Source organism: Phascolarctos cinereus, unplaced genomic scaffold (assembly GCF_003287225.1).
Source record: "Phascolarctos cinereus isolate Bilbo 61053 unplaced genomic scaffold, phaCin_HiC Scaffold_726;HRSCAF=1367, whole genome shotgun sequence".
Taxonomy (NCBI): domain Eukaryota; kingdom Metazoa; phylum Chordata; class Mammalia; order Diprotodontia; family Phascolarctidae; genus Phascolarctos; species Phascolarctos cinereus.
This window is the reverse complement of record NW_027556098.1, coordinates 219,598,707-219,611,780: the sequence shown is the minus strand read 5'-3', so window position 1 is coordinate 219,611,780 and position 13,074 is coordinate 219,598,707. Positions and strand designations below refer to the sequence as shown.

At 33.4% G+C, this 13,074-nt stretch overlaps 1 protein-coding gene across 1 annotated transcript in view; it reads left to right on the top strand.

Moving 5' to 3' along the window:
• PPIG (peptidylprolyl isomerase G) overlaps nucleotides 1–12,195 on the top strand; it is an 82,284-nt gene extending 70,089 nt beyond the window's left edge. Inside the window, 6 exon segments of the mRNA XM_020990924.2 lie at nucleotides 544–742; nucleotides 2,302–2,469; nucleotides 4,878–4,965; nucleotides 5,859–5,995; nucleotides 6,241–6,781; nucleotides 6,783–12,195. Of these exon segments, the coding sequence (XP_020846583.1) occupies nucleotides 544–742; nucleotides 2,302–2,469; nucleotides 4,878–4,965; nucleotides 5,859–5,995; nucleotides 6,241–6,781; nucleotides 6,783–7,352 (1,703 nt within the window). The 3' untranslated portion in view covers nucleotides 7,353–12,195.
• Nucleotides 12,196–13,074: the final 879 nt, after the last annotated feature.

Sequence of the window (13,074 nt, the reverse complement as noted above, 5' to 3'; positions counted from 1 at the left end):
TGCATCTCATTTGATCATCTAGGAAATAAGCAGGGTAGGCAGGTTTATAAAGCAGAAGACTTGAATCAGAGAGTCTAACAATGGTATATGTCAATAATTATTTGTAGGTGGACTGATTGACAACTTGCCTGAAGCTCTAGTTGCTTAAGTGAAGCATTAAAGCTAGAGCTGTGTGCCAATATTCTTTCAAATGTGTATGACTTTTTTTCACTGTTTTCAATAAACCACTTAATGCTATCTTCCAAATAATAATATTTAGGGGAAGGTGTTGGTTGGCATAATTACTGTGATTAGGTATAACACTGGCCTCTGACTCAAGATTTAAGTTCTTCCCTGATTTGATCGCTAATTTGCTGTATGGTATAGAACAAATTAACTTTTCATTTCTATTATGATTGCTCTAACAACTGATTATTTACAGGAATATATGAAGATAATTAGATTAAATGGATTTTTTTGTGAATTTTTAGTTATCTGTGAGTTTTTACTTATATCTCAATATAAAAGTATTTAACCAGAACATTTCATCATGTTTGACTAAAGCCAAGAAGGAAGAAAAGAAAAGACATAAGTCGTCATCTTCATCCAGTGATTCAGATAGTTCAAGTGATTCTCAGTCCTCTGATTCTTCTTCTGATTCGGAAAGTGCTTCTGAAGAAAAATCAAAGAAAAGAAAAAAGAAACACCGAAAGTCCCGAAAACATAAGAAGGAAAAAAAGAAGAAAAAGAAAAGCAAGAAAAGGTTAGTTTTTTGCTTTTTAGTCAGCAGCAAATAGTTCAGATTTCTTTCAGAAACTAATTAAAATATAGGATTGATAAGCTGATGAGATTTCTCTTTTACTTAAAAATATACATGTTTGTATTCTTAGAATCATCTAGGGAAAAATATTTAATTTTCATAGTGATTTCTCTGCATGGCACAAAATGATAATTTTGACATTGCTGAGATCTTTAAAGAATTAAATTTTGAGACATTAATTTCCATTTTCTACAAATCATGTAATTCCATGTCTTCTTGAAATAGCACTCAAAGAAAAGGTCTCAGATTCACAGAAAGTTGGTACTGAAGGGAAAGTTAGAGATGATTTAAAATTAAGAGACTGAAGCTCAGAGAGAAGAAATTATTTGTCCGGGGCCATCCACCTGTAGCAAAAGCAGAACCAAGTCCTGAACTCAGAATTGTGTTTTCACTCTGTCCTAAGCTCTTTCTAGTACAACATGATTCTTTCTCTCCTACAGTTTCTAGGTTCTTGGTTTTGTGGAGTTTTACACTTAGTGGATCCTAATAAACTCAGGGAATTGGAAAAGATTTATAAGAGGTTAATAAGGGTTACTCCTGTTAATTTCCACAGCAGCATTGTTTATTCCCTTTTTTTTTTTAATTATTTTTCCATTAATGGGTATTTTCTTGTTCTTCCTACCTTCTTCTCCATTGGGTTAGGGACACACTTGTAACAAATATGCGTAATCAAAATTCTCTTATTGTTCATATCCAGAAAACGTGTGTCTCATTTTGCGTCTTGAGTCTATTGCCACTTTGTCAGGAAATGTTATACTCTATTTCTTGTTTCATCTTTGATAGTAATGGGGATAATGACTGTGCTTCATTTGTATAAAGAGATCCTGGATGACAAAAATCCCTCTACTAATTCAACTTTGCACCTTCACTGCAAACTGTAGTCTTAGTTGCCTAGAGCTCTGAGTCATTAAGTGACTTGTCCAGGATCACACAGCCAGTATGTGTTTAAGAGGCAAGATTTGATTTTAGGTCTTCTTAGTTTCAAGGGTGATTCTCTTTCTGTTACTGCAAGTACTAGCTCTGAGGAACAATCTTCCTTCTTGGTTTCTCTTTCTCCATTGTCCCTACTGAAATTTGGCCTAAAATATTTGCAACATTTCTAAAATGTGAGATAGAGAACTTATTTCTGGATCTTTGCCTTTTCTATCAAAAGATAACTGTCAGTTTAATGCTGGTGAAAATATCCTCTGCATTTATAAATTTAATTAGAAATTAACTCTGAACTTGAAAGCAATCATCTTAATACTTAAAAAATGGAATACAAAGGAATCGATGTTGAAAGCCAATGGGAAAATCTTATTAAAAGAGCAGTATGCCAGAATTTGGGGTATTATATTTCATGGAGGAGGGGTAATTTTTTCATATTATGTTATAATTTTAGGATTTTTGTTAATCATGATGCCACATTGCATTGGCAACAACAGCAACTTGGGTAGTACTATTCAGCACATCCAGCTTTTGTGTGTATGTGTATGTGTGTGTGTTTCCATCTTTTAATTAAGTTCTTCTACTGAGAGTGAAGACGAAAGTCCTGAAGCACAACCACAGTCTACTGTCCGTCCAGAAGAGATCCCTCCTATTCCTGAAAACAGGTTCCTAATGAGAAAAAGTCCTCCTAAAGTAGATGAGAAAGAGAGAAAGAATAGAGAAAGGGAGAAAGAAAGAGAGTGGTAAGTTGATGCTTGTGGCATACGATATCCTTATTTTATTGTGGAAATCAGAGTATTAGAATCAAGTATCCTGGTTTTCAACTAGATTTTTAAGAAAAAGATTACTAGCAAGAAACTCCAAAGTTATTTCTTATATTTTTTAAGTGCCTATTATAGAACTTCTTGAAAGCATTGCCTTATATTATTATGCTTAGAAATAAGAAGGTTTTAGGTAAGCCTTAATTTACCTTTCATAAGATTGACTCTGATTTTTTGAGGGATATATGAACAAAACTCTTTATTGTTAGGAAAATATATTTATTATTTAAGAAATAACTTGACTACATTATACGTTTGTCATGTATGTGTTTATTTTTAAAAACTTATTTGGTGGAGCAGCTAGGTGGCACAGTGGATAGAGCACCAGCCGTGGAGTCAGGAGGACCTAAGTTCAAATGTGAGCTCAGACACATAACACTCACTAGCTGTGTGACTCTGGGGAAGTCACTTAACCCCAATTGCATCACCGGGGGGGAAAAAACTTATTTGGGCATGTAAACGTAACATATTGATTATGAACTTTCTTTAATGAATGTTTCCTAAGCATCTCTACTAGGCCATATGTTTCAATTCAACAAATATCTATTGAGTACTTACCATACACAAGGCACTATGCTAAGTGTTGAATTACTATCAGATGACTAAGATATGATCCTTTCCTTCAAGTTGCTTATAATCTAGGGAGTATGACCAGTTTATAATTTGTCACAAGGCTTCAGAATATGGAAAGTGTCATAAGAATGATAGAAACTAAGGGCTCTGAAGATTTAAATGAAGAGGATGTTAGGAAAGGCTTCATGTCATTTTACCTTGAATGATAGCTAGGATTTCTGAAGGCAGAGAAACAAGGGTTGGGCATTTCAAGTAAAATAGCATGGCATGGGAAGGAACAGGATATATAAGGCAACATTGAATAATCTAGTTTGACTGGCTGATGGGTAGTGAGGGAGATAAGTTTCTGAAATACTACAGCCATATTTTGAAAGGCCTTGAATGCCAGGGCTAAGAAGCCTTATTCATTAGGCAGTGAGAAGTTATTGAGTTTTTAGGAAAATGAAATTATCAAAGCTCTTTTTGAAAAAAATCAGACAGTTGATGTATTGGATTGAGTGTAGTAGAAATACAAAGTCAGATGTAGGAAGATCAGTTAGGAACCTGAGAAATAATGAGAATCTAAGTCAGGGTGATGGAAGTACTACTACAATAAACTATTCTTACTTACTCTTTTTTTCCTTATCTATGGAAAAAGATTTGGACATCATGAACTCTGAAGTTCCTTCCCAGCCCAAAAATTATAAAATTGTATAACTTGATGCAACTGATTTGAATTTGAGAAAAAGAAACTTCAAAAAATGTTTTGATCAGCTTAAAACCAGTTTTAAGTGGTAAATAGAAATGGGGGAGTTGGTGGAGGGGAAGAGTTCTGTTTTGGATATGTTGGATTTGAGATGTTGACAGGACATCAAAGAGAAAATATGAGAACTGGGAACCAGAACCAGAGATAGAGATTTGTGAGGTGTATGCATCGAGATGAGAATTGAAAACAAAGGAATAGATGAGTTCTTTAAGAAAGTATAGAAAGAAGACTCAGAACAGATCCTTTAGGAGAATCCCTATTTATGTGGACTTTGAGGAAGAGGAGCTTGTGAGACAGAAAAGAGACAGTAGAAAATCAGTATACTGTTGTTAACTTAGCATGTAGTGCATTTTAATACAGTAATATTGAATTGTGGTTTTTTTTTTGGTTGGTTTTAAAAACTTATTTTTATAGTATGTTAAGTTTTGAGCTGCAAAGGACCTTTAGTGATCACATAATCTGAGCTCTTTGTTTTACTAAAACAAATTCTGAGAGTTAACATGATTTGCTTAAGGTCACCCAGGTGTTAAATAATAGAACATGTATTTAAATACCGGTTGTCTGACTCCATATCCAGCCTTCTTTCCTCTGTACCACACTGCTTCCTTTACAGGGAGTGGCCAAATTGGCCATTTGTCAGAGATGTTGTGGAAGGGATTCATGCATCGTTTAATAGTTTGGTTTGGATGACTTCCAAAGTCTGTTTCAATCTTGGAGGTTTAGAATTCTATGACTTGCCATCTTTGTTGGTCAGGAATATAAGATAGAGTCAAGATAGATTATTTTTTTTTAAAAACTGTATCTGCTGAACAATAGTATACTGTTAGTATTTTAAACTAATAGTTCTTATTCCCTCAGTAGTTAATAAAAATGAAGTTGTTACAAAATGGTTATTTTAAGTGTTGAAGGTTTATGGGAGTGAAATAAACTATATTGTTATAGGTCAAGGAAGCTATACTTAAGTTGATTTTTTTTTTTAAATAGTGGTTTTCAACTTTCTTTTTACTTCTAGTAATCCATCTAACTCCCAGTCCTCTTCATATCAAAGGAGACTTCTAGTCACCAGGTCTGGAAGGAAAATTAAAGGAAGAGGACCAAGGGTAAGTGTTTCTTTTCAAAGGAATCTTCTTGGCATTTTATTCCTTCCTTAATTTTTAATTATGTAGTAAGATACTCTTTACATAGTATATGAAATTTGTGTTAATAGACATAACTTGTGTGACTTGCTGAGTTGGAATTATATCTTTTCTAAAATAACCTTTTTTTTTGATAGATTGTGTTATTTGTGTCATAGAACATAGATGAAAACTGGTGAAACATATTCATGCACATTACATTTTTAATTGCTTAGTAACTTAAAATCGAGACCAATTCTTACCTACATTTTATGGAGGTTGTAGCTATTGTAAGAGTCCCTTAATTATGTAATACTGAACATACACACACACACACACACACACACACACACACAGAGCTGTCCTAAGAGGCCCTTAACTATGTAATACTGTATGCATACACACGCATGCACACACACATGCATATATATATAGCTATCCTAAGAGGCCCTTAACTATGTAATACTGTATGCATACATACACACACACACACACACACACACACACACACACACACACACACACACACACACACACACACACACACAGTATGTATGTATCCCAACCTTCAGGTTCTAATATCCCAAAGTCATACATGCTGTATTTTGATCTAAAGTTACCCCAAGAGCTCTACTATGTACCTAGAACTCTAGAATCTTTTTAGTTTAGTTTAGCTTAGATACGAAGAACATGTCTTGTTTCAAACATACTCAAAGCATGGGGGGGGGGGTTGGACTTTTTTTTGTCAGCTGTATTTTGTGGAAAACATTCTGACATTCTTTTGAGGATAATAGTATATGAAAGAAGTATTAACTTGAACATGAGAACCCTTTTGACTGCCATTTGTATTTGAAAATTTTTTACTTTTTTTTCTTAAGCGCTATCGAACACCTTCCAGATCCAGGTCACGGGATCGTTTCAGGCGTAGTGAGACTCCTCCACATTGGAGACAAGAAATGCAGAGAGCTCAAAGAATGAGGGTGTCAAGTGGTGAAAGGTGGATCAAAGGGGATAAGTAAGATATAAAATTTCATCTTATAACTATAGTACTTCTAATAGCTTATAGAATGATTTCACTTATACTGTATTATGAAAGAATCTTTCATTTACGAATATTAACATTAATTGTGCCTGCAGTTTTTTATACCTTAAAATAATGAAATTGGGGCTTGCTATACTTGTTTGATCTTATTAGCTCACACTGAAATTATTCTTCTAATAGAGCATTTTCTAAAGCCTTTAATTTTTTTTCTTTTGTAGGAGTGAATTAAATGAAAATAAAAAGGAAAATCAAAAAAGCCCAGCGAGAGGAAAAGAAAGAAAAATATCTGAACACAGACATGCATCAGAAAGTCCAAATAGAAAAGGTGAAAAGGAAAAGAAAACAAAAGACCATAAATCCAGCAGTAAAGATAGGGACACAAGGAGAAATTCAGAGAAAGATGATAAATACAATAAAAGCAAAGCAAAGAAAAGGGCCAAATCTAAAAGCAGGAGTAAAAGCAAAGAGAAGTCAAAAAGTAAAGAAAGAGATTCAAAGCATAACAGGCACGAAGAAAAGAGAATGAGATCAAGAAGCAAAGAAAGAGATCATGAAAAAGTAAAAGAGAAAGAGAAACATTCTGATTCTCGGGGCAAAGAACGAGAAAAGAGCAGGAGTAAAGAGAGGTCTAAACGAGCAGGGTCAAAAAATAATGAACACAACCATAGCAGAAGTAAAGACAAGGATAAAAGGGCCAAGTCAAGGAGTAGAGAACGGGAGGTGACCAAAGGAAAACACAGCTCCAATGGCCGGACAAGGGGAGCGAAGCAGAAGCAGGGACAAAGGAAGAAGAGCCAGATCTAGGAGCAAAGACCGAGACCGTAGTAGGAGCAAAGAGTATTATAGGAACAGAGAGAGGGAATCCCGGAGAAGAGCAAGATCAAGGAGCAAAGAAAGGAAAGGAACACCAGAAAAATCTAGAAGTAAAGATAGGAGGAGGAGGAGAGAGTCAAGGAGTTCAGGGAGAGAGGAAAGTCAAAGCAGAAATAAAGAAAAAAGTAAAAACCAAGAAACAAGGAGTTCACACAAAAAAGAGAACTCTGAGAGTGAAAAAAGGCACTTAAGAAATCACGATAACAGTAGCCGAGACAGCAGTAAGGAGAAAAAAACTGACAGAGATCAAAGTCCAAACTCGAGAAAACAAAATAGTAAAGACAGAGAATTAAAGTCCTCTACATACAAAAATAAGGAAGAAGAGAAGACCAGATGTTCATTAGAAAAAGAAATCAACCAAAAATCAAAGAGTCAAGAAAGAGACCATACACGTGGTAAAGATAAAAAATCTGATCATGAGTCCAGCCCTGGAACTGATGAAGACAAAAGTGGATGAGTGAGGGCCTTGAACTTTGTATTTCCATTTTTCTCCTTAGGTTTTAGAGACTTGCTGAAAAAATCCCTTTTTTTTGTTGTTGTTTTCCTCTTTTTGTTTTTGGGGTTGGTTTTTTTTTTTAAATGCGGACTTCATTGAGTTTGATCTTTTGATATTCTACAACCTGAATAATTTGTACTGCTAAAGTTTTAATAAACTTGAAATGAGAAAAACATTTTTGTGTAATATTGTGCTGTTTAACTCTTCCGTTCTGTCTGTTGTAGCTGTCAGCCAACAGCTGCCATGTCTAATATATATCTTGATCTGTTGGATCAACCTGTTAGAAACAAATATAATTGTTAATTGCAATAGTATTTTTTATAAAAGTTTGCACTTCTCATGTTTTAGGTATTTTTAAAAGCCATTAAATTGAAAGGAAGTCATACTGATATTTCTGATTACATTTTAGGGAGAACATTATTGATGTTCATTGTAGAAGCTTACAGGAGGGTTTTTTTTATTCCAAGAAAAAAATGCTTATCCTATGATTTCCTGAATAATTATTTTTAAATTTTGATGTTGTAAGTTGTGCTTTAAATACATAGAAACATATCCATTTTTCTATTTTTTATTTTACACATGTTTCTTTGTATTTCAAGTTCTGTGTGTGTAGGTCATTCCTTACAAATGTTTTCTGTACTCTTTTTCACTTGTCCTGTAGAAATGTCAGGTTGGATTTAATTTTATTCTTTAGGAAGATCATGCTTATCTGATCATTTGACATAAGTAGAGATATTCTTGGCTTGTCGCACAGCATCAGACAGAATTAATACTTAGGGAACAGAATTTAGGTATTTTTTTATAGATTGTCCCTTTTTTATTCAGGAGTATATCAGAATCTGCACTAGTAATATTGGTTTTCCATTCAGTTATTTTCCAAGAAAATATTCTTATGAGCATATGTTTACATACACAAGCCCTTCTACAATAGTCTGAACCTAAAAATAACTAGCATTGTTATATTAACTTTTGAAATTTGTCCTAATTGGCACTACACGTAAATCAAAGTTATTCTGTATGCTTTAAAATGGCCTACTTTTTTTTCTAAAATCTTCTTGGAGATTTAAGTATCAAATGGTAGGAATTTGTTCTGAATATTTTTCTTTTTTTTTTTAATGTAAATTTATTTATTTTCAGTTTTCAATATTTACTTCCACAAGATTTTGAGTTCCAAATTATCACCCCATCTCACCCCTCCCCCCACCCCAAGATGGCATGCATTCTGAATATCCCTTCCCCTAGTCTGTCCGCTCTTCTGTCTCTTCCCCCCTTCTCTTATCCCCTTCCCCTTCTCTTTTCCTGTAGGGCAGGACGGACTTCTGTACCCCATTTCCTGTATTTCTTTGAATATTTTTCTTACAGCAACACTATAGTATATTTTGTCAACACTAAAATTTTTTAAATGGCTTTAAATTGTTCATCTTGATTATAACTTTAGCTTAGCATTTACAAAATGTCACAAAGTTAAGAAAATCACAAAATTGGATAGCATTCAGATATGACAAATTTAGTTTTGAAGTGGCATTTTAAAAAATTTGCTTTCTCTTATGATATGTGGCTTTTCCCTTATTCTTTAAAAAATAAAATGGGATAACCAGACAAACAAATAGTGACTTCATTGTGGGAGTAGGGGGGCAAGAACATCTAAGATCTCAGTTCCTAAGAGCAACTGGGGACATTTATAATTAAAATAGTGTCAGTTATATTCATAATGCAACTTCTTAGTAAGTCAAATAGCTATTGAATAATGCTTTTTATGCTTAGTAAAACAATGTTTATTATACAACGCTTAATGTTATTGCTTTAATAAAGGAATAATGCATTTTGCATTGTGTAGTCATTTAATGATGTAGAATCAGGGGACACCATACATTGCTGTCCCTTGGAAAGAAGATCCAAAGTAGATTTTACTGGGGTGGTTCATTCTGAAGGAACTTGGACCTAATCTCATATCAGTGAAAGCTTTAAGTATTATTTCACAAATTTAAAGAAATACATTTAAATGATGTTTCTTGTAAACTGCTTATTTCAAGATCGTTGGATGAAAGGTAGGACTTAAAGAGTGACCTGATGTTATATTAGTATGATCAAAAGATAGCCAGTTCCAAATTGTAAAAAACAGACTTTTGGATTGCTCAAAATTGGACTTTCTTTGTAAGGATTATACCAAATAGTCTCCATCTCTCATTTAGTGTTTTTAAATGCATTTCACTGCAACATTAAAAAATAGATTTTTTTGTGAAAGTTTTGGTTTTGTCCTTCATAAGATTTCAAAAAGTATTTTTTAAACTAACAATCTGCTGTATGTTCTTGTAGTGTTATGTTAGTAATTTTTTAAGAACAAAAAAAAACTGGTGGGGGAAACTGAAGGAGACTTTTGACTGACATAGTATAATTAAGGTGTATTATTTTTTCGGCAGTGAAGGAATAAGGGAGAAAAGATAATCAGTTGAGTTTTGCTTTCAGAATTTTGATGTCAACAATCAGATGAAAAACTATGAATTCTACATGCCTTATATGTATTTTTGGGTCATGAGAGGACTAATATTTTCTGTTATTAAAATCACTGAAATCCTGAATTTTTTCCCTTGTGTTTTGAATATTATATGTTGTAATATGTATTTTTTTTATATCTATTAGTTATGACATTGAACATACTCAGTTATGGTTTGCTGTAAGAAAAGCTATCACAGTCTTTGCTGTTAAATTCACTTCACAGTATTTGCTGTTCAAAATTAAAGTTCTCTTGGAAGTATATTTGATTTGATGTCTTTCGAAAAATAGTTGGGTTTTTTCTAGTTGGATTACATTGTTTTGTTCTCTTTGGTTGCTTTATTAGAGTGATCCCTTTATGCACATAATTTTGGAAGTTTTATGATAACATAGATTTAATGTTGTTATTTCTAATAAATCAGTTTTTTGTGAGGCCTTACAAACTGGAATTACTGGCCACAGAAATTGGTTGTAGTGAGTAGTTAACTCATGATGTAATATCAGTTCCTTAGGGAGAAACTATCTGTTTTTGAAAAGTTTATTCACTGATTTTATACAATAGTATAGTTGTCTACAAGCACCTAATTGAAGTGCTTAAGGTAATTATACTAAATGGATGTGATAAATCTGAATCTGCATATATTGACTCTACAAAATTGCCCATTTCTCTAGGAATAAGCAGGACTTTTGGCCATAAGGTTTTCCTTTGTATTGTTTGATAGCAGTTAATTTAATCCGGAATAGCTCAGGTGGTCATTAAGTGACATTGAGAATATATATACGTACACACACACGCATAATATGTATATATGTTCATATATGTGTATGTGAGGAGACAGGAAAGAATGATACAGAACATCTTCATGCTTTAAAAGTTACATTGATTGTTAAAGTTCTTAATAGTGTCTTAATTATAAAGATACTTTATTTTTAGATAGTCCCCCTATTCATTCCAGACACTAATAGTTTCTTTTTAAGCCCCCTCCTTAAAGGAAATTTGTTGTGGTTGCTTTCACTAACAGTCATCCTTTTACTGTTAATTTTTTTTAATGTTCTATTCAACTAATTGCTACAGATAAACACAAATAATGTGTTTTCCTTGTTATGTCCCCTCACTTGGCTTACCCAGTATAGTTTAGTTGGGTGGTAAAACTATTATATAGATAAATTCTGCAAGGGTTTTGCACTCTATTTGTTGTGGAGTATATTTTTCTTACAAATAATTGTGGGTTTTGTTTTTTTTTTTTTAAGAAGAAGAAAAATCTTTTTCATTAAGGTTAAGAGTCAGAGAAGTTACTGGGTTTTTTGAGCAAATAATGTTTCCAAGCACTGCCTCCTCCCTTTTGTGTATATAGCTTTTTGGGTATATAGATTGGGGATGTTATCACTTTATGCGGCCGCTCTGCTTGTTGAAGGAGAAGCATAAATGAAGTTAATGCACTTCATTTTACTCAACTCAGAAGTCACTGTGATATATATTTTTTTAAACTAGAAACAAAACTCGGATGTAAAGTTAGTTCAAAAGCACTGCTTCATTTATTCTAGCAACTGTTAAATTGTTTTCTGCAAACTGCATTTTGCAAAATTTAAACTTCAAAAACTCAGTGTATTAACTTTTATAGTTTAAACATTATATTCAATAAATAATATAATAAAGTAGTAATTTGTAAATTTTTTTTTTGCCTGAAATCATTAAGACCAGGGGATGATACAGAGGCCAGTTTTAGAATTTGTGGATACTTGTTTTGGAGACATTTTAGAATCTAGTGTAAATGTCTAATTACACTGCTTTATATTACAGTGTGTGTATCAGCCTCTGACCCAACTATGGAACATAGAGTGGGCTAGCTGATTTGCATTGTTGTGTATTGAAAGGTTGACTTTTTTTTTAAACCAGTTCAGATTTTGCAACATGCAGAATGTGTCTGCAGCAAATCTTGCATCCATGCTTGATAATACTTTACCTTTGTAAATCTATATAAATGTTGCTGATTTGTATGTTAACATCTACTGGTAGCCATTTATAGTAAAAGCTCCAATTTAGTTGAGAAGAATATGTGTTTTAATATAAACGATTTGGGAGTTAGCTAGTCACTGAAAGTAATTTGTGACAGCTGTGGAAACCAAGAGAAAAATGTTCATTAAGTGGGTTTGTATATGTAACATGGAATGCATTAACTGGTCAATTTTATTAGTCCTAAAACTTTGGGATTTTTTTTTAAATATGGCTATTATAAACCAGGAGAAAATGTAAAATGTGAGCACTTAACATGGACTGTGTAACTTGTGTATTAAAATATTTTCACAAATATCTATTGCTTTTCATATTTTCACTGACTTCTGGATTTGTTCCCCACTTTTGTTTCTTTTTTCTTTTTTAAGGCAGTTGGGGTTAAGTGACTTTCCCAGGGTCACACAGCTAGTAAATGTCAAGTGTTTGGTCTGAGATCACATTTGAACTCAGGTCCTCCTGACTTCAGAACCAGTGCTTTATCCACTGTGCCACCTAGCTGCCCCTCCCACTTTTGTTTCCTGACTCTTTATTGGTCGCAGTTTAAAAAGCGCTCATCTTCTACCTCTTCTTGCCTAAAGCTTTCCCCTTATCCACTTTTATAGTTGTACAAAACTTTAATAATATTCCCCACAACTTTTTTTTTAACTAAGGGTTTATGTACTCAGAATAGAAAATTAGAGTGTATCATTGTGGTTCCAACTTTTCCATACAGTTCAGGTCATCAGGTAGGCTTCTTAAATTAATAAGTAATTAAGTGCTAAAGGAAACTAGAGTTGGACATGAGATAGAACCCCTGAACCTAGCTCTAACAACCATTTTAAACTTTATAGATAGTAATAACTTCAATTGTTCAGGATTGTTATGAAAACCAAACAAGATAGTATATGTAATGTGTTTTTGTAACCTTTAAAATGCTGTGCAACTCAGTTATTTTTGTTTCTAATTAACCATCTCTAATGAAATTTAAACCAAAATGTACCAATTAAATGAAACATCTAAAAGAAGTTAATCATACACTTTGGGGGGGGGCAAGGAAATCAGGGTTAAGTGACTTGCCCAGGGTCATACAGCTGTGTCAAATGTCTGAGGCCAGATTTGAACCCAGGTCTTCCTGACTCAAGGGCCAATGGTCTGTCCTCTGTGCCACCTACCTATCTCTAGTCATACACTTTGACT